General features: G+C 35.9%; 1 protein-coding gene across 4 annotated transcripts in view; it reads left to right on the top strand.

Moving 5' to 3' along the window:
• EPHA7 (EPH receptor A7) overlaps window positions 1–20,870 on the top strand; it is a 188,827-nt gene that overhangs the window by 141,304 nt on the left and 26,653 nt on the right. For 3 of the 4 annotated variants that reach the window (XM_003797531.2, XM_012809946.2, XM_023517702.1), the window contains exons 6-7: window positions 13,355–13,479; window positions 16,319–16,502. In XM_003797531.2, the coding sequence (XP_003797579.1) occupies window positions 13,355–13,479; window positions 16,319–16,502 (309 nt within the window). The remainder of the gene's footprint in view (window positions 1–13,354; window positions 13,480–16,318; window positions 16,503–20,870) is intronic. The other variant, XM_012809947.1, reaches the window with a different exon arrangement.

Below are 20,870 nucleotides of genomic sequence, written 5' to 3'. Positions count from 1 at the left end.
CCCCGTGCCTTCCTTCCTTCCTTCTTTATTCTTTCGTTTCTTCCTCCTTTCCTGGAGTAGTTCAACTCACAATAGGATAGGGAATTAAAATTAAATTAATTCACAGGAGCACCAGAGTGATGACTTTGAAAAAATGAATAAATAAAATGGAACGAACAAAATCACTGAGGGGGAGCAGTCTCTGCCCAGGAATAATGTCGCTGGATCACATTGAAGAATGTGGGTTGGTTTTGATACATGTGAGTTTTAGGCCAGAAAAGCTACAGAATAAAAAGAAATAAGAAAGCAGAAAAAGTATGGGATTGATCACGAACAAAATGTAGGGGAATTGGTTATTCTCTTCAACCTTCTGCAAGAACTTTGAGATAGAGTAAATGAATGGCACAATATAAAATTATCAGACATTTTTACTATATTATGTTTTGTGTTGCAACAACTTTAATGGATACCATTCTATGACCCTTAACTGCTTTTTATATAATGCAGTGACTCAAAATTTTTAAATGTATTTATTAATAATAATTTGCAGATGCCTATCTTATATATTTACTTTTTACTGTTTCATTCATCTTAAAATGTTTTGGTTGCAAACCATTCATTAATTTTACAATAATGAAAAATGCTGGTGTCATGGACAGCATTGTTTAGGAAATTATAAATACAATATAATCTCATAGCAAGCACACAGTTGGTATTCAGATAGAAGTTATTCAAGTAGAGAAATATGATTTATTCTGAATGAATATGATTTAAAAAGGTATAAGATTTGCTCACATACCTTCTTTCTGCAACCTATGTTATTTAAATATGTGCTTTACTATTTCTGAAAAGCAAACCAAATGTATGAATTTCCTGAATTTTTAATATATTCAGGACAATATTTTAAATACTGTGTAGATACTTAGGAAAAGTAACTAATAGTCTTAATCACATAATAATATATGTAACTTGCATAACATTACTATGTATATTATCATAAAAGAATCATTCATTTTTTATGATAGATAAAATATTATATAAGTTAACCAACCTAATTGTACATCTGCAAGGAATTACAGTTACAGGGTATCAAATATGAAATAATGTATAATATAGAAATTCATGTATATGGAAGTTAAATAGGTAGCTATGAAAACTGCAATTAAAGATTTCTATAACATGTAATTTTGACTAAATAGGCATCTTAAAAATTGTTAACTAGTATTACAATATTTTTGTAATTAGAATACAATGTAATTCTTTTCATATTTAAAAAAAGCAAGGTCAGAATAAATAAATACAAATAAAATGTTACTCCGATGACAGGGAAGGAAGATCATAGCTGCCCTGTACTTCCCGGTAAGTTATTTCTTTAAATATTCTTTTATTAAAGCGGGGCCAGGCCAATGTAGTTCACCTTATAAATAAGGAATCTTTTGGCTCCAGATTATTGGAGAATAAGAGACAGAGCCAAATTGCCTGATAGTCCAAATATAAAAGTCGTTAAAAATCATTTAAATTAGTAATTCCTCAGTACCCAAAATAAAAGTTGTTCATCAGGGTGTTCACTGTTGGTCTCTTCTCATTTTGGTAATTATTTCATTTTTTTACAACGATGTCTCCCCTCTCAATGACTTAACATTGATATATTTTCTGTCTAGCTGGTACATATACAATACAGTATAAATCATATAAATTTGTCATTGATGGAAGTGGCTATTGAATACAAACTGTTAATATAGTATTTAAAAATCAAACATTGCCAGCATTGCATATAAAGGGTGCAGGAATCGCACCTTGCCAGCATTGATTTTGGAGGGTGTGGAAATCCCACCTTCCCAGCATTGATTATGGAGGGTGCGGGAATCCCACCTTGCCAGCATTGATTATGGAGGGTGCGGGAATCGCACCTTGCCAGCATTGATTATGGAGGGTGTGGGAATCTCACCTTCCCAGCATTGATTATGAAGGGTGTGGGAATCCCACCTTCCCGGCATTGATTATGGAGGGTGTGGGAATCCCACCTTCCCGGCATTGATTATGGAGGGTGCAGGAATCTCACCTTGCCAGCATTGATTATGGAGGGTGTGGGAATCCCACCTTTCCAGCATTGATTATGGAGGGTGCGGGAATCCCACCTTGCCAGCATTGATTATGAAGGGTGTGGGAATCTCACCTTGCCAGCAATGATTATGGAGGATGCGGGAATCCCACCTTACCAGCATTGATTATGGAGGGTATGGGAATCCCACCTTTCTAGCATTGATTATGGAGGGTGCAGGAATCCCACCTTTCCAGCAATGATTATGGAGGATGCAGGAATCCCACCTTACCAGCATTGATTATGGAGGGTTTGGGAATCCCACCTTGCCAGCATTGATTATGGAGGGTGTGAGATCCCACCTTACAATAACAAGTAACAATTTATGTTCCTGCCAGAGCTTCAGAGGAATCCTTCTCAAACTTATTTGAAAAATAATGATGCTTGAATCTGATCTTAGAGTATTCTAGAATGGGTCCCATATACCTGCAGTTTTAATACAAAGTAAGTGTGGGATGATAACACATAGTTTTATCATTCATGGGCCAGGAAAGATTTTTAAGTATTTAACATGTTCTGTGCATTTAATTTTCATAACAATCCTCTTTATGAAGTATGTGTTCTGATTATTTCAACCTTCAAGCTGAGAAGAAAATGGACACAGAGAATTCTAGTCAAGTCCTTGGTGAAGGTCACACAACAAATAAGCAGTGGTCCCAGGTGCCCACCCAGTCCTTGGGCTCTTTGGCCCGTGCTCTTCACGCCTACATTTTATGCATCTCTAAGTTTCTGCATGCAAGGAGCATCAGAATGGTTGAGGAGACAGAGAAATATAAAGTAACTTACTGCAACTTCGTGCCGACACTCAACTATGCCCAACGAGGTTCCAGGTTAGCGACAGCAGAGGAAGAAGGATTCAGAGGGTTGTTCGGCCACTGGATAAAGATTATGGGCTCAGTCTGGAACAGGGGTCTGTCATTACCTAATCAATATAAAGCTATCTCTTGGATATTATAGATATGATGCCAACATTCCTGGCAATTAGGTTACAGACATATTATACCAATTGTATCGCGAATTGCAAATGATTTTTCGGCAAGGAAAATGTTTTTGAGTTCTGCTCTTTACGGCCTCCCAACAATTTCTGGGCAACTTGTCTTATATTTCATCTGTATTATAATACCTTTTTTTTTTTGCATTCAAATTATTTTTACACATGAACATTTTAATTTATTTCATGGATTAAAATATTCTGGAAGGTAAAAGATTGATGAGATAGCATCATCTTTTCGGTCTGTGCACCTTTGTTTCTACTACGCTCAGTCGTGAAGAATCGCGCATGGCAGGTGTGGATGAAGGAATGCAGCGCTCCTCAGAATCAGGGAAACCTTGTTCATCGCGATTTTACCTTTCGGGCATCTTGGTGTAACAGTGAAGGGTGCGTTAGGCTAATCTAGAGTACTTTAAAAAGACATTGTTACTCACAGTGCCAGTGTCTGACAGATGAAAGAAAATGATCAGGGAGTGTGCAAAGAAAAAGAAATGCTTCTTTCATCAAGAAAATCGTGCTAAGAATAAAATGTCAGCTCAGCAACAACAAAAAATGCTGCTAGTGATATGGCTGATGTTCACTTACGGAGTTTGTCACCCTCTCACAGACCACCCCTGCACTCTGAGCAGCCAGCCTGCACCTCCTGTGGCAGTGCTCTAAACTTCTTAAATAATTAATTTCGTCCTCATCGCCTCTTCAAATGAGTTTTAACAATGGCCACTTTTTGCCTCTTTGATTCATGTCATCGTACCCACCTGTTCTCACCTGGGGGCACTAGGTCTCTCTGAAATATATTATTTTCGTATTCACATTAGATGCCAGTTGGTCAGCTGTTTCACTGCATCAGATTTGTAAGAGAAAGAGATGGGAGAGAACTGTGTTCATTGATAAGGATCTGGTCACATAAATAACGGTACATCCATGCACTGGAATACAACACAGCTGATCTCTGTGTTAAATGATACACTACAAAATACAGTGTAAATGCAGACATCAGGCTTCTGAACTGTATTATTAGATAATGCCATTCACGTAAAAAACTGCATACATTTGTTTTCACCTAGACTATTTCTAGAAGGATACCAATAAAATTGGTAAGAGTGTTTGCTTCAGGGAAAATGTTCCTTTTATAACATGGGGGCCAGATAGGGAGGGAGTGTCAATGTTTATTGTTTTGTACTTTAAATTTTGTAACACATACAGGCATTTGTCATTTTCTTAAGTAATTAAAGAAATGTCTGCTCAGCTTAATGTCTTCTTATATCTGCGTGTTCTAGGGCTCCTGCTGATTGAGTAGATCCCTAACGTGCTGATGCATCGTAGAGTCTCAATACTATTAAATGAATGAAGGACCAGTCTCCTGCTCACGGAAATGCTAGGGTCTGGAATTACTAGTGTGGTTGGTAGCTGGGAATTAGGATTTAAGAGCATGAATTAAATCTGAAACATGCCTCTTTCTGAGAGACTGCTACTTAATTTCTTAAGGTTCAGTTTCTTCACCATTAAAATAGAATGAACAGTAACTCTGTTACAGGATTGTAGTAGGGAATAAAGGCTATATTTTATGTGTATCACAAAATGTATGTAAGAGAGTTTTTCACACTCTCTCAACATCTACAATATCTTACATATCGTAAATGCCAAAGAACTATTTGTTGAATAGAATTAAACTTAGGATAGAATTGAAATTAGTATTACCTGCTGATTGAAAAAATAGATAACAGGTACGAGTCAGTATCAAGAGCTTCAGAACCTTTCTCAGTTTTCAGATTAGGTTATCATGTAGTTATGCCTTTGTGAGTAGGGCAGTTAGGCCTCGGGAAGTTAGTTCTGGGAAGTGGCCTAATTTATGCTTATTGGATTCTACATTTTATTTTTACTTTCTTTTTTTTTTTTTACATTCAGAGACATTCTATTAAAATAAAACTGTACCAGGAAATATAAATTAGCCTGATCATTTCACACTTCAGTCAATACTTCAACAAAGATTTGGTGTTTCATTTTCTATTTAAAATCACTGGCCATCCCAGCTACTTGGGAGGCTGAGGCAAGAGGATCACCTAAGCCTAGGAGTTGGAGGTTGCTGTGAGCTGTGATGCTACAGCACTCTACTAAGGGCGATAAAGTGAGACTCTGTCTCAAAAAAAAAAAAAAACACTGGCCAACAGTAGCTTTCTCCACAATCCTCATCTCTTTGGACTTTAAATCTTTTTATGTAGAAATTTTGCTGGGAAGTGTACTACTCCTATAGTGATTAATTAAATGTCCAAACATCTGATGGCAACAGAGAAGAAAAATTTATTCTCAAAAAGATGTATTTTCAGATCATTTTAACAATCAGCTTTCAAGAGCAGGACTGTCTTAGTTGATGAAATTGTGACTTTTGTTGTTTCTATTGAGTATTTTGTTACTTATTGAAAATGCTTTGACATAACTCACATACGTACTCAACTGAGGTCCCTACCTATTTTACACATACGTACTCAACTGAGGTCCCTAACCTATTTTACCTTCCTGCTTTGTTAGCTCAACATCATGTTGATTTTTTCACAGAACTTTTGGATCTTATCAGTTTTTAAGGTTTTCTTTTTAGTAACCATTCCTTAAATTTACTTAGTTATTTATTCTTAGTTATTTATTCTAGGTAAATAACTATTTACTTAGTTATTTATTTTACTCAGTTATTTATAACTATTTTCTTAGTTATTTATTATTTATTAATACATAATACTTATGATATTATGTATTCTACATTTTTATCTTTTTATTTTTTAATTAAATTATAATTGTGTACATTAATGCAATCATGGGGCACAATGTGATAGTTTTTTATATAATATGAAATTTTCATCAAACTGGTCAACATAGCCTTCATGGCATTTTCTTAGTTATTTTGTTAAGACATTTATATTCTACATCTAGTAAATTTCACATGTTCCCTTGTAAGATGCACCATAGATGTGGTCCCACCTATTACTCTCCCTCCACTCATCTTCTCCCCTCCCTTTCCCTCCCCTCCCTTTTCCCTTTCCCTTCTTCTTGGGCTATAATTGGGTTATAGTTTTCATAAGAAAGCTATAAATTAGTTTCAAAGTAAGACTGAGTACACTGGATACTTTTTCTTTCATTCTTGAGATACTTTGCTAAGAAGAGTATATTCCAGCTCCATCCATGTAAACATGAAGGAGGTAAAGTCTCCATCTTTCTTTAAGGCTGTATAATATTCCATGGTGTACATATACCACAATTTATTGATCCATTCATGGGTCAATGGGCACTTGAGCTTCTTCCATGACATAGCAATTATGAATTGGGCTGTAGTAAACATTCTGGTACATTTGTCTTTGTTATAATGTGATTTTTGGTCTTCTGGATATATACCTAGTAGAGGAATTGTAGGATCAAATGGCAGGTCTATTTTTAGATTTCTAAGAGTGATCATAACACTAGTTGATTACTGTTGATTCATGATCAGAACACTTGAGAAAATTGGTACAGAAGGGACATTTTTTAAACTGATAGAGGCCCTCTACAGCAAACCCACAGCCAATATTGTATTGAATGGAGTTAAATTGAAATTGTTTCTACTCAGATCAGGAACCTGGCAGGGTTGCCCATGGTCTCCACTGATTTTTAACATTGTAATGGAAGTCTTAGCCAACACAATTAGGGAAGAAAAGGCGATCAAGGGTATCCATATTGGGTCAGAAGAGATCAAACTTTTACTCTTTGCAAATAATATGATTTTATATCTGGAAAACATGAGGCATTCTACTACAAAACTCTTAGAAGTGATCAAGGATTACAGCAGCATCTCGGATTACAGAATCAACACTCATAAATCTGTAGCCTTTATATATAACAACAACAGTCAAGCTGAAAAAATAGCCAAGGACTGTATTCCATTCATAGTAGTGCCAAAGAAGATGAAATGTTTGGGAGTTTACCTAACAAAGGATGTGAAAGATCTCTATAAAGAGAACTATGAAACTCTAAGAAAAGAAATAGCTGAAAATGTTAACAAATGGAAAAACATACCATGCTCATGGCTGGGATGAATCAACATTGTTAAAATGTTCATACTACCCAAAGCAATATACAGTTTTAATGCAATCCCTATTAAAGCTCCACTTTCATACTTTAAATATCTCTAAAAAAATACTTCATTTTATATGGAGTCAGAAAAAACCTCAAATAGCCAAGACATTACTCAGAAATAAAAACAAAGCAGGAGGAATTACACTACCTGACCTCAGATTATACTATAAATCAATAGTGATCAAAACAGCATGGTACTGGCACAAAAAGAGAGGTAGATGTATGGAACAGAATAGAGAACCAAGAGATGAATCCAGCTACTTACCCTTATTTGATCTTTGACAAGCCAATTAAAAACATTGAGTGGGGAAAAGTTTCCCTATTTAACAAATGGTGCTGGGTGTACTGGCTGGCGACCTGTAGAAGACTGAAACTGGACCCACACCTTTCACCATTAACTAAGATAGACTCTCACTGGATTAAAGATTTAAACTTAAAACATGAAGCTATAAAAATACTAGAAGAAAGTGCAGGGAAAACACTTGAAGAAATCAGCCTGGGCAAATATTTTATGAGGAGGACCCCCTGGGCAATTGAAGCAACATCAAAAATACACTACTGGGATCTGATCAAACTAAAAAGCTTCTGCACAGCCAAGAACACAGTAAGTAAAGCAAGTAGACAGCCCTCAGAATGGGAGAAGATATTTGCAGGTTATGTCTCTGACAAAGGTTCAATAACCAGAATCCACAGAGGACTCAAACGTATTAGCAAGAAAAGAACAAGTGATCCCATCTCAGGGTGGGCAAGGGACTTGAAGAGAAACTTCTCTGATGAAAATAGACGCACAGCCTACAGACACATGAAAAAATGCTCACCATCCTTAATCATCAGTGAAATGCAAATCAAAAATACTTTGAGATATCATCTAACTCCAGTAAGATTAGCCCACATCACAAAAATCCCAAAACCACAGATGCTGGCGGGGTTGTGGAGAAAAGGGAACACTTCTACACTGCTGGTGGGAATGCAAACTAATACATTCCTTTTGGAAAGATGTTTGCATTCTACATTTTTAAGAGCATTGCCATCCTAATTAGTATGTTAAGTGGTAGCAATGCAAATAACATAATTTAATTTTAGAAAAAAAGATCATTCGTTTTTCCACTGATTTTTCAACTACTTATCACAGAATGAAATTTTATTTGTTTTAATCAGGTATCATTCCTCCAACCAAGATAACTTAACAAACATCATTGAAAATGGATTGCTCATAATTGCTACAGACTAAATTGCTTTTACTCCCTTTTTTTTTCTAGCGGAAATTGAATACTTATTGTTACTATTATTACTGACTTTTTTTTCATAGCCAGGAAATTAAAGTTTAGTATAATTATGTGTTATTATTTTTACACTGTATGCCATATCTAGAAATGGAATTTCTGTGTTACTTGATATGACACACATACTTACATCCAGTATTTTGTTACTGAAATAAGTATATTTGTCCTCTAGTGCAAAAATGAAACACCTCTTTCATTACTCTTTCAATGAGGAAGAGTAATAAAGCTAAAAGGTCTGTACTGTAAAATAGTATGCTCCTGATAATACACACATTTATTTCAAAGAATTAGTAAAAATAATGTCCATACTGATAATGTATAGCAACAGAAGTTAATATTGTTATTCTGCTGTCAGGTTTGCCTTCAAATTTATTCTAAAGACATGGCGTTTTCTTCTTTTACTTTTTGCACTTGCCTAATGGAAATTTAACAAATGTCAGTACATTTAACAACTTGATATATATGATGAAAGGTTATCTTATGCTTGTTGACCTCATTGTATATTGAAATACATATATTTTTTTCATCTCATTTTTTGTTAAAATTCTGTCAGAACATTTAAGTTAGGAAAGATGATGGGTGATGTATAAACTGCCTTTTAAGTTCCAAATCAAATTCATTAGCTTCACAAAAGTTCTACCACAAAATATATGTTTCTTTGAAATGTATAATGGAAATTTCTTTTCTATACAAGGGTCTGAAGATCAATATTCCCTGACCCTGTGCCAGCATAAAATTTGACATGCCCCGTTACTTTGTTCTGCTGCCACTAAACTTTCTTCATAGAATCATAAAACAGCAGCAGATTTACTTTTGTCTTTTCCAGGTGTCTTAGTTTTCTACTGCTGCCAAAATGAATCATCATAAATACTTAGCAATTAAAAACAGCATTCATTTAATATCTGACAGTTCTGTGGGACACGGGTCTGGGCACAGCCAGTTTCCGCTGGATCCTCTGCTGACAGCCTCAGAGGCTGAAATCGTGTTGTTGGCCCTGGGCTCTTTTTTGAAGGCTCTGGGGAAAACCCGCTTCCAACCTTGTTCCTGTTGTTGGCAGGACTCAGTTCCTCTGCACGGGTAAACTGAATTCTCCATCTCTGTGCCTGTGCCTAATCCTCCTGAGGCTGCCTCTAGAACTTTCCATGTTCCCATGGCCCCCTCCCCACCAGCCGTGGCACCTGTAATGATTCAGATTCCTCAGACTTCTGTATAGTTTCTGTGTGCTTTTAAGGGCTCATGAGATTAAACTGAGCCCACTAGGAAACATAAAGAAAAATCTCTTTATTTTAAGGTCTATAAGCTTAAACATTTGCCCTGGCCCTTTTGCCATGTAACTTACATGTTCACACTTCCCTTAGATCAGACTCTTGTTTCCTACTTCATGCTAAGAAATGTGCCCTTCCCTATAGGTAAACTAAACATGGTATGGGGGGAGGAGTGAGATGTAGCTTTTGGGTCTATATTCCATCCAGTAATATCTTTTGTACTGGGATTTTAATTGAAAATGGATTAAGATCAAAGAAACATGAGTGAGTCCTTGAAGCTCAAAATCTGTAAAGTGCTGACTGGTTCAGGTCTGTACGCAAACCTGCCATTCCTGTTACTGATTATTTTTCATTTCCAAACCTCATCCTGACAAACCCACTTCACAGAGTTACCTTTCTCCCGTCACTGGACTGCGGCTTTCTTGTGTCATCAGCTTTATCAGTTTTGGGTTTTTGCTGTTGGGATTTACCGCTCTGAACTTAGCATTTTCGAGTTTCCTAAGATCATCTTTGACTGCCATTTATGAAGTCTCCATGTGACTACTAATGTCCTCCCCGGCTTAGTCTGTTTGATACTTTGTCTGTTTGTTGTGTCTCATGTGCCTGATAAATCCTGAAGATCCTTATGGGCAAAGAAAGTTCCATCTGTTTCTTCAGTTGAAATTAATTTTATATTTGAATATTCTAGAAATTTGAGTAATGAATCTGTTCATCATTGTTAGAAACCCTACCTAGAGTCCAGGTTAAAAGCTCCTCTCTTATACAGTGCTTGTTTTCCTGCATTTTTCAATCCAGGAACTTCGTTATTATTGGTTACTATTTATTAGCTTCACATCAATTCCAATTGCAATATATTTAGTTTAATTTTCATAATTATGACAATTATAATTTAAATGTCATAACATCTAATTGGTTCTTAACTATGTGTATAATTTAGTTGGATCCACTCCCTTTTCAGAAATGAATCTAGTTTGTAGTTTATTGAATATTTTGGTTTAAGAGTGAGTATATTTGTAGTGAAATTGTTATGATGTTATTAATTTAGATTAAATATTATATATTAACCATAGAAATCATTGTGTTCTAAGACTAGCATACCTTCTGCCATTTCAATTTTACTTTAATGTGTAACTTTGTCTGAAATGACCTTGTTTAGACTCTGACTAGTGTAGAGAGGTTTTGGGTTATAGGCCATAGATCCTGTGAGTTACATATTCTTTATGTCTAAGGTATTGAAACTCGAGGGAAGATACAATGTTTCCTTCTACCAGATGTTGTATTTGAAAGAATCAGAGAAAGATTTTTTCCTATCTGTGGTTTAATCCATTCTCAAGGGCCATGTGCTAGTACGTTCCTTCTGACCTCTTAAAATGTGTGACTTGATACGGTATCAGCAAGGGATTAAAAAAATAAATATACAAGAAATCAGTGGTACAGTCACTTACAGACAAGGCTCTTGCGAGAAAGAGGAAACCACATTGTATAATAGTGTACTGCACCGGTGGCCCTGTGAGATGAGTCTCAAATATTATATATTTCAAATACCTTTCTTTACCCCAATCTCCAATTATTATAATTTTATTGGAAAAATTTATTTTAGGATGAAATAATGAATATAATTTTGCTGTGTAGCTTGCAGAAATCGTCTCATTTTATATTTAGGTCTTGTTTTAATGTATGAGAAACTAAAGGAGGTAGATTTGTACCCCAGATCTCCTCCATAACTTGAAAAATTCAGCATCTCCTGCCTTTTTCACCATGCAATTATTTCTGACTAGAAACCAAGCAAAATGTCTAAGGCTGTAGTTTTACTAACACAAAAATCGCATTACACTATGTGTGTTGTTTGAAAGAGACCTAGAGGTTACACTACTGACTCTTTAACCTGTTTTCCTAACCTACTTTTTAATAGCACACATGCATTATAAACCCCAGTCAGAGCCCAGCAGCCCTATTGGGTAACCCGATGCATTGACTAATGCAGTATTCTCATCTCTGCTGCGTTCTATATTTTTGACTATTTAAGTTAAAATAATTTTTAATGACTTTCTCAAGTAAGTTATACCATTAGAGCTGTTAGAGATTTTGTGTTAGGTAGACTGTCCCCTCACCATTAGTTGGGATTTATGTGTTCCAAAAGCCTGTGGAATTTAGCCGTCTGCTGAAATGTGCAAAGCATGGTCTGGGTGAGGAGACACACCACTTTGAAGAAAAGGTTTTTTTACTACATATTCAATCAGGATTTAAAAGTTGAGACAAAAATAAGATACTTTTTATTAGAAATTAGCTTCATTGAAAATATATCCAAAATGCATTTAGCTTATAAACATGGTTCGTTGGGTGCTCCGGCTCCACACCCTTCCAGGGAAACTGTCCTGCTTAATCTGCTCTAGTGATGCTTTTGTTAGTAATCTGGGAGGAAGCAGGAGTCGTGCATCTTCCGTGTCCTTCTTTCAAAATCGCCAACCTAGAAAGCAGTGAAAAATGTGTTTGCTAAACACTGATACGAGAAAATATTAAGAAGTAGAGGGACCGCAACAAAGCCAAAGGGATAAACATTGAGAGGTTGCTTAAACGGCTTGGGTCCCATGTAATTGCTTTTCTGTCAGTGGGATTATTAACAATTTCAGACATCTGAAAATTAAATTAACAGCCTGAAAATATTTTACAAAATGAGATAGAGCATGATACATGGAACATAATGACCCCACTGAAATGCAGCCAAGCCAGAGCTGCTCCTCATTTAGACAGAGTAGACAACTAGTTAATCATCACTGAGCAAATTAGACAGAGCAAATTAGTTTGCTACATTCCACAGACTTAGCTACCAAAAAGAGTGTATGTCGCTAATTAGAATGAAAGAACTCTAAGCATATTATTATCTATATAGAAAGAGAAAGCAAGATTGTCGCTTTGAATTGCTCCTTTCAAAGCTTGAAGCCTAGGTTACGTAGGTATAAATTACATGTGCGAGAGTCTGTACGTGAATGTTCGTGTGTTCATGCACATATTTTAAGGAGCAGCAGCTGTCGCCTTTTCTCAAACCTTGACCTAATAAAATATAAAGATTTTTTTCCAAGGTTACTTGGAAGTCTTTGGAGATACGCACACACACACGTGCACATAAACTCATACACAAAGCATGTTCAGAGTGAAATATGAAAACATTTTTAAAAGTATGATCCCTTTAATTGACAAAGAAAATAGCCATTTTATATACTTTTTATTTCACAATATTAAAGTATTTTTTTCTTTTAAAACACGTATTGCTTTTGCATGTGAAACAAATATTTGGACTTAGTTTATCACTGGAGATTAATCTGAAATCATATTTTCTAGCCCTAATTAGCATTCATTTGCTTAATTGTCATTCTCAGCCCCACCATTTCCATTTTTCACTAACTTGAACAATGCTATCTTCTCCTGTTTGCACTTTAATTTAAATTTCTATTAAGGTTTATGAACAGTAATAAGGTCCTGCTTGAATATTCATTAGCTTCTGAATTGTGAGCTATGAAAAGGTGCTTTCTTTTACCTTAATGAAACTGGCACAGCATGGGACTGATCAGTTGTGACATTTGATTTGAGGCATCCAGTGAATTTTCTCTTTGTTTATTGACACATCTTGTCCAAACAGCTCCCTCGCAAGTGAGCGGAGTAATGAAGGAGAGAGTGCTGCAGCGGAGTGTGGAGCTCTCCTGGCAGGAGCCGGAGCATCCCAATGGAGTCATCACAGAGTATGAGATCAAGTACTATGAGAAGGTAAGTGCTGGGAGCAGGTGAGCCCGACCGGGGCCTGTCTCTGCCTCCTGCTGTGCCGCAGACTGAAGTTGGTCGCACAGCTACTCCGCGCCACCTCAGACTCTGGTTGATTTTAACCATTTTTAATAACCATCTCCCTGATTCTCTGGTTCGTCATTTTCACTGATTTCTGTGTATTAAGTTTCTGTACTGCACAAATGAAAATATTCCATTTACAGTGGATTTGATTCCATTTTTGAGATCATAATAATTAGGTGCAGGGTGTTTTAGTGCCACAGAAACCACACAGCCAAATGAATTTTTGAAAAATGTTTCTAATGTATGTGGTTTCCGTGATAATGATGATTCTTTCAAATAATTTGCTAAACTAGTAAGGATATTTTTCATAATAACTGTATCATATTCTTCAGCCTTATAAATCAGAGGAGACTATTTTAGTTCTTTAAATTCTTCCTAAAATATGTTATATTGATCATGTCTGTAACGTCCTTACTCCCCTTTAGGAAAAATAGTATTGTTAAAAAATAAATGCCATCTTTTTAATCTCCTTATCTTAGTAAATAGTGCTGTATCTGAGGAAGAGATGTATCTTAGCCATTTTCACCATTTGACAGAGTTATCAAATAGAAACCTAAAGTTTTAGAAAAACGTTGGAGTTGACTTGATTGAATAAATTAAAATGTAGATAGTGAATTTGTAATGGATATTTTTTCTTTAAAGAAAAAAGTTTTAAATAAAGTCAGTTTTGGGGTGGTGCCTGCAGCTCAAGGAGTAGGGCGCTGGCCCCATATCCCATATACTGGAGGTGGCAGGTTCAAACCCGGCCCTGGCCAAAAACTGCAAAAAAAAAAAAAAAAAAAAAAAAAAAGGTCAGTTTTAAAGTTTAGCTTAATATAGTTTGCTTTTTATTTACATTATGAATTCATAACTTCATGGACAAGGTTGCATTTTATTTGGTACATTTCTTACCCTACCAAATGTGTTTCAGAAGGGATCATTGATTTTAATGCTATTTTTGTTATATTTATTTTCTCATAGGCTAAGAATTATGGTCACTCCTGAAAATGTATCAGAATACAAAAGTAATAAAACATATTTAGAAAATAAAAGTTAGTTGGTAATAGTAAAGTTTCTCACAGTAGAATCTGAAATATTTTGCAAATCCTTATTTTGGAATAAATCTGTTCAAATAGTTATTTCTTTTATTTTGCCTGACAGAAATAGTATGTATCCACATTTGCTAAATTTGCATACTAGTCAATTATTAGAATACAATAATAGTATTGTATCGCATTGTATTGTGATGTATCAGAGATTATGATCAATGTATCATCACGACATCTAATAAAACTCATGCCTCGTTCTAACATTGGAGATAAAATAATACCAACTATTATTTTTAGAATTTGATTATAATAAAGACGATCAGAGATTCACTTTCAAATTTAAATTGAGTTTAAGGATATATTTATTTACACTTTTCCAGATATCAGTGTGATGCCACATTAATCCGAATTCTGACATTTTCAGATATTAAAGAATGATTTTATTGCCAGATAAAGTTGAATACAGGTATTTATGATAGAACAAATGAGAACTATCTAAAACTGTATGTTATGAAGAACAATATACTTTTTTTTTTTTTTTTTTTTTTTTTTGAGACAGAGCCTCAAGCTGTCCCCCTGGGTAGAGTGCCATGGCATTACAGCTCACAGCAACCTCCAACTCCTGGGCTCAAGCGAGTCTCCTGCCTCCGCCTCCCAAGTAGCTGGGACCACAGGCGCCCGCCACAACGCCTGGCTATTTTTTGGTTGCAGCCGTCATTGTTTGGCGGGTCCGGGCTGGGGATTCGAACCCGCCACCTTAGGTGTACATGGCTGGCGCCTTAGCCGGTTGAGCTATAGGCGCCGAGCCAAGAACAATATACTTTTATACGTTTTATTCGTAAACAGCTTATAAGAGTCACATCAATGAAGCTTTAAATTTTTATTCATTTATATATTGCTTTGGCAGAGTTTTTAATATGCTTGAATTTTTATATCTATTTAATTCTTAGGCATATATAAGAAAATGTATCTGTTGCTTATATGGTGAAAAACTTGCTCATAAAAATATAACTTTATCATTTCAATGAACTCTGCAATCTCAGTTCTTGCTTTGATGCTTGAGGAGATTGAGATGAACAGTGTTGAGAACATTGTCGAACAGGAGTCCTGGGATATGATTTTAATGTTTATATTGATGATTTTAATTTTGCAGTACTTCTTCACATACTACATTGCAGAAGTGGTTTTATTCTGTGAGAAATGCAGTTTTTATTGAAAATACTGTAATCAATGTCAGTGTGGTGATATGTTAACTGAATGTCTTGATTTGATAACTTTCTTAACTTTCAGCATATGGCTCTTTGCTTGCTGAACAACATTCAGGAAAAAAATTAAGAGAACTACATTATGCCATGAACACCTCACCAAACCACAGATTTTACAGGAGTACTTACATTCTGACTAGTAGGACATTTGATTACATTGTGGTACATTGTGATATATTATGTCACAGTGTGATACATTGTGTCTCAATAGTTCTTCCCTTTCCTAAAAAGCAAAACATGGTAACTGTTTTGACAAAATTATTTCTCCTTGAAATGTAGAGAACAAAGGCATGAGTTTGATATTTACATTTTATATTATCTTAAAGCACCCCTGTGCTCTAATATTGCACAAGATACAACCTAGCTCTGTAAAAACAATGCAGAGAACCAAAACAGATTGCAAGAACTGGCTGTCAATTTGCTTTGTTGGAATCACAACTAAATATTTTCTATCAATATTATTTCCAGGATCAAAGGGAACGGACCTACTCTACTGTAAAAACCAAATCCACGTCAGCCTCCATTAATAATCTGAAACCAGGAACAGTGTACGTTTTCCAGATTCGAGCTTTTACTGCGGCTGGCTATGGAAATTACAGTCCGAGACTTGATGTGGCTACACTGGAGGAAGCTACAGGTAAAATGTTTGAAGGTAATTACAGCTTTGGTTTGGATTTTTACTCTCAATAACACTAGCATATATTTATTTTCACTACTGAGGGTGATGATTTGCAGCAAGATAGTTTTTGCATTTGAAGATAAAACACATGCTCATGTACGCACTTTGTAAAGTTGTCCTTAAGACTTGACTCAGGAGAATGCTCTCTCCAGATCCTTCCAGGTAAACACAAAAGATGGGAAGTCCCATCGTTCATAGCAATAACTTAATGTCTGCTGTTTTGTTTAGTAATTTTAGAACCTTGTGATTTAAATTGCTCTTTGTAACACAGACTGGATTTTTTTCTAAAGGTGAAGTTAGAAACAGAAGCAGACTCCTTCAGTTTATAGGTTGACCCAAGATATTTTTGTAGACCTCAAAATGTTCTGATTCTAATTGTGTCCATCAAAGTTGCTCCTTCACAGAAACCCCCAAAGGAGGCCAGAATGTACCCTGGGGTGAACATGAGCAAGATGGTATCTAAGAACTTGTGTTAATTTAAGCTACTCGGCCCTTTAACAATGATTTCAAAAACTAGAGTTAAGGAAGATCATAGAAATTGTATTTCTTTTTATTTTTGCTATTTCTCCTTTCCTTTTTTGATGGACTATTTCATGTATCCTAAAGAAGACATTTAAAATATATATGAAATATAAAGGAGATAAAGGAATATCCCTACATGCAGTACTCAGCTTAAACATAGGCCATAACTAATATCTTTGATTATAGTAAAAATATATGTATACAAGCAGATGCATGTTGGGAAGCAGGCCCCGTTTACTGTCAGATTGCCAGCTGAATACATCTCGGTGAACTGCTGCTTGCTCTTCAGCTGGGCGGTGGCCTCAGTGTGTGTCTCTGTATTTGAGGGTTCCTGATTCCTCCTGGTGTCACTCTTCCACCCCGAGGGTCCCCTCCACCTCCCAGCTGTTACCTGTTTTGCCAATCCAGCATTCCTCTGAAATTCTAAACAAATCAATTTGAAAAAATATTAAATGATTTTCTTTCCTCAGTTAAAAGGTACATTTTGACTTCAGAGAAAGATTTTTGGATAAATGGTACAGTGGATTGATAAATGGCCTTCCCATTAACTAATGCTTGTTAAATTGACTAACAGTGTTCTTCTTTTAAAATATTTTGTAACATTTTTTAAATAAATCCATTACTCTCATAGACACAGATTTAAAGAGTATTTTGAAATCAATTTGAAATATAAAACATTACATAGAACTGGAAACACAAATACAGCAACTTAACAATTTTACACATGATTTGGTGTGATGAACTGACACCATGATTATTCATGATTATCATTTTTAAATGAAGTAAGACCGAGAATGGCAGTGTCTAAGTTTAGTAGCACCCAAAACATGAACGCGTTTTCAGTTGAGATTTCCTCGTCCACACAGTGGTGGTTGGTGTTTAAATGCTTGTTATGCTTTTCATTTCAGAGTTATCTCAGGATGTCACCTTGTGATTTCACATATAATAAACATAAACTTAAGTTTATGACTAGTTTACACTAAAATTAGAAATGTCTGTTATGTCACATTTACCATTTTAACACTTTGGTTTCAAAACTCTTCAAAATGAGAGAATTGCCTGACTTTGTAAACTGAGTGTTCAGACAATTATTGTTAAGTGCTTCCTTGTTTATTAAAGAAAAAGTATCCAATGTACTCAGTATTACTATGAAACCAATTTATAGCTTTCTTATGACAGCTATAACCCAATTATAGCCTAAGAAGAAGGGGAAAGGGAGAGGGAGGGGCGGAGGGAGGATGGGCGGAGGAAGAGGAATTGGTGGGACCACACCTACAGTGCATTGTACAAGGGTACGTGTGAAGTTTACTAGGTGTAGAATATAAATGTCTTAACACAATAACTAAGAAAATGCCGTCAAGGCTATGTTGACTAGGTTGATGAAAGCATTTCAAATTGTATGTAAAACCAGCACATGGGACCCCATGATTGCATTAATGTACACAGCTATGATTTAATTAAAAAATAAAAATAGGGAAAAAAAGAAATAATCAAGACTCGAAAATTAGTTGAAATAGTGGAACCTAAATGAACACATGAAATATATGTTAAAAATACAAATTTTCATGAGAAGAACTGGTGATTTTTGTCTTTGGAGGATTCTCTTCCTTTGGGGTGTGAAGTTGACATCAGAAGGATCCATGTCTCCTTTTCTTGTGTCTTCCTGCCGGTGTCTCCTGTGACCTGTGGCAGGAGAAGGGAATGAGTAAATAGGCAGTGACGATACCGCACCCCACACAGAGCGCGTCCTCGGCATCCAGCCGCCTGCGGACAGAGGCTGGGTCCCGTCTCAGCTCCGCCACGTCCCCCTGGCGTGGCCGTCCTCCCTACCCTGATTGCCTCAATTGCAGCACGCACCCCACTGCGTGTCCTGAGGATTAGAGAAGTTAATACACACAAACTGCCCAGGACGATGCCCCACGTGAAAAGTCTCACATTATCAGCTCTTACCATTTAGCACAGCCATTCTCAAACAATTTCATCTCAGGAAAACTTTTACTATTGGAGGAGTCCCCACCAATTTTGTTCATGTGGGTTATATCTATCGATATTCACCACATTAGGAATTTAAACAGAACCTTTAAAAACACAATAACATGCAAAAACATGTCATCAGCCTTTACAGTGATGACATCATCACATGCCATGTACCTTACTCAACTGTGACGAAATGGAAGTGAAAAAGGCAAATAACATCTTCCTGTGCCTGAAAATAATTTTGACCTTGCCGATTCCCTGGAAAGCTCTTGAGGTCGGCCATAGCTTCCCGGCCAGCCACACAGTGAAGGGCTGGGAGAGGGCTGGGCCCAGGTTTTCCAGAGCGTCAGAGGAAAGTGACTCACTGAGCTAGGAAGCAGGACAAGAGGGAGGATGCCACTGAAAAGAGTGGCTCAAGCCTTGCTTTAAAAAACATCAACAAGAAGTTAGAAATACCTTAAAATAACTAAAACAGTGGAATGGGAATGTCCCTGGCACAGTGAGATGCTACAAGCCCGAGGTGATGGATGCCCCAGTTACCCTAGTTTGATTAATTCACATTGTTAATCCTGCACCCAAATAGCACATGTCCCCTATAAAAATATACAACTATTAAGTACCCAAAATAATTTTTTAAATTATGTAATAATAATGTCAAATAATATCATACATATAATATTAATGACTTCTGTCATGTAATTCTAGTTTGAAAGAAATATGCACAAATATCAACTTAAAATAAAAGAAGGTCGGGTGACACCTGTGGCTCTAAGGAGTAGGGCACTGGCCTCATGTGCCAGAAGTGGTGGATTCAAACCCAGGCCCTGCCAAAAACTGCAAAAAAAAAAAAAAAAAGAAAAGAAGATTAATAGTCCATTCCATTAGCACATACATCCTAAAGCTCCCTTCTATGCAGAGTCAAATCTAGTTTTTAAACTGTAGTATTAATTATATCCACTACAAATCACTTTTTAAATGTATTACCTATAAAATAGATGAAAATGTTAACCATAATATCAGGCATGGAAAGCTTAAAACATGGCAATGACTATAGATAAAAATATATAAATAAATATTCACAAATTCTGATCCAACACTCCCCTGAGGTCAGTGATCTCACTGGAGTTCTGTTTCCAAAGCTAAGGGAAACACTGAGCCTAAGACAAGCAGAGAATTAGACCCTTGGGATACCCTGATTGAATGGAAAGAATTTCCACACATGGGTGTATCATTTTTTCCTTCCTTACTAGCCGAGCCACTCCATTCTTTTTCCTCTCTTCATTCATATAAAAATCCAAGTTTTTTTTAAAAAAAAAGACCAAACAAAAATGCAGGAAATCATCTTTTCTCTGCTGTTTGCTAATAGGCTGTGAGTCATAAACTAAATGCGGGAAGCCATCTTTTCTCTGTTGTTTGCTAACAGGCTGTAATTCATAAATTAAAATATGAAAGTGTTCTTTTAACCTTCGTTTAGTTGCTTTAGGGAGAAAATCACCAAGTGGTAAATTAGGAAATGTGTGTAATATTTTTGTTTCAAAAATATTAGCCTAGAACTATTTTCACTGTTTTCAATATGGGAGCCATCTCTTCTTAGGATAGGTATGCAAAATTAAAAGAGAGAAGTTGCCAGAAAGAGACAAACATAGATGGCCAATCCAAAAACAACTTTTGCTGCCTTTTGTGACAAGATGTATTCTGCCCACACACGATTTACTACTCTAGAGACCCAATCCCTTGCCATCAACAAGGAGCGGTATTTTCCATTCTACTTTAAATTAAAAATTACAGCTGTTGTTTGTTTCAGATGAAGCAAGTTATATTAGTTTAACATTATATATTATA

Source organism: Otolemur garnettii, unplaced genomic scaffold (genome assembly GCF_000181295.1).
Source record: "Otolemur garnettii isolate 467f Iridium unplaced genomic scaffold, OtoGar3 scaffold00118, whole genome shotgun sequence".
Classification (NCBI taxonomy): Eukaryota; Metazoa; Chordata; class Mammalia; order Primates; family Galagidae; genus Otolemur; species Otolemur garnettii.
The sequence above is the reverse complement of the archived record's forward strand: the minus strand, read 5'-3'. Positions and strand labels throughout refer to the sequence as shown.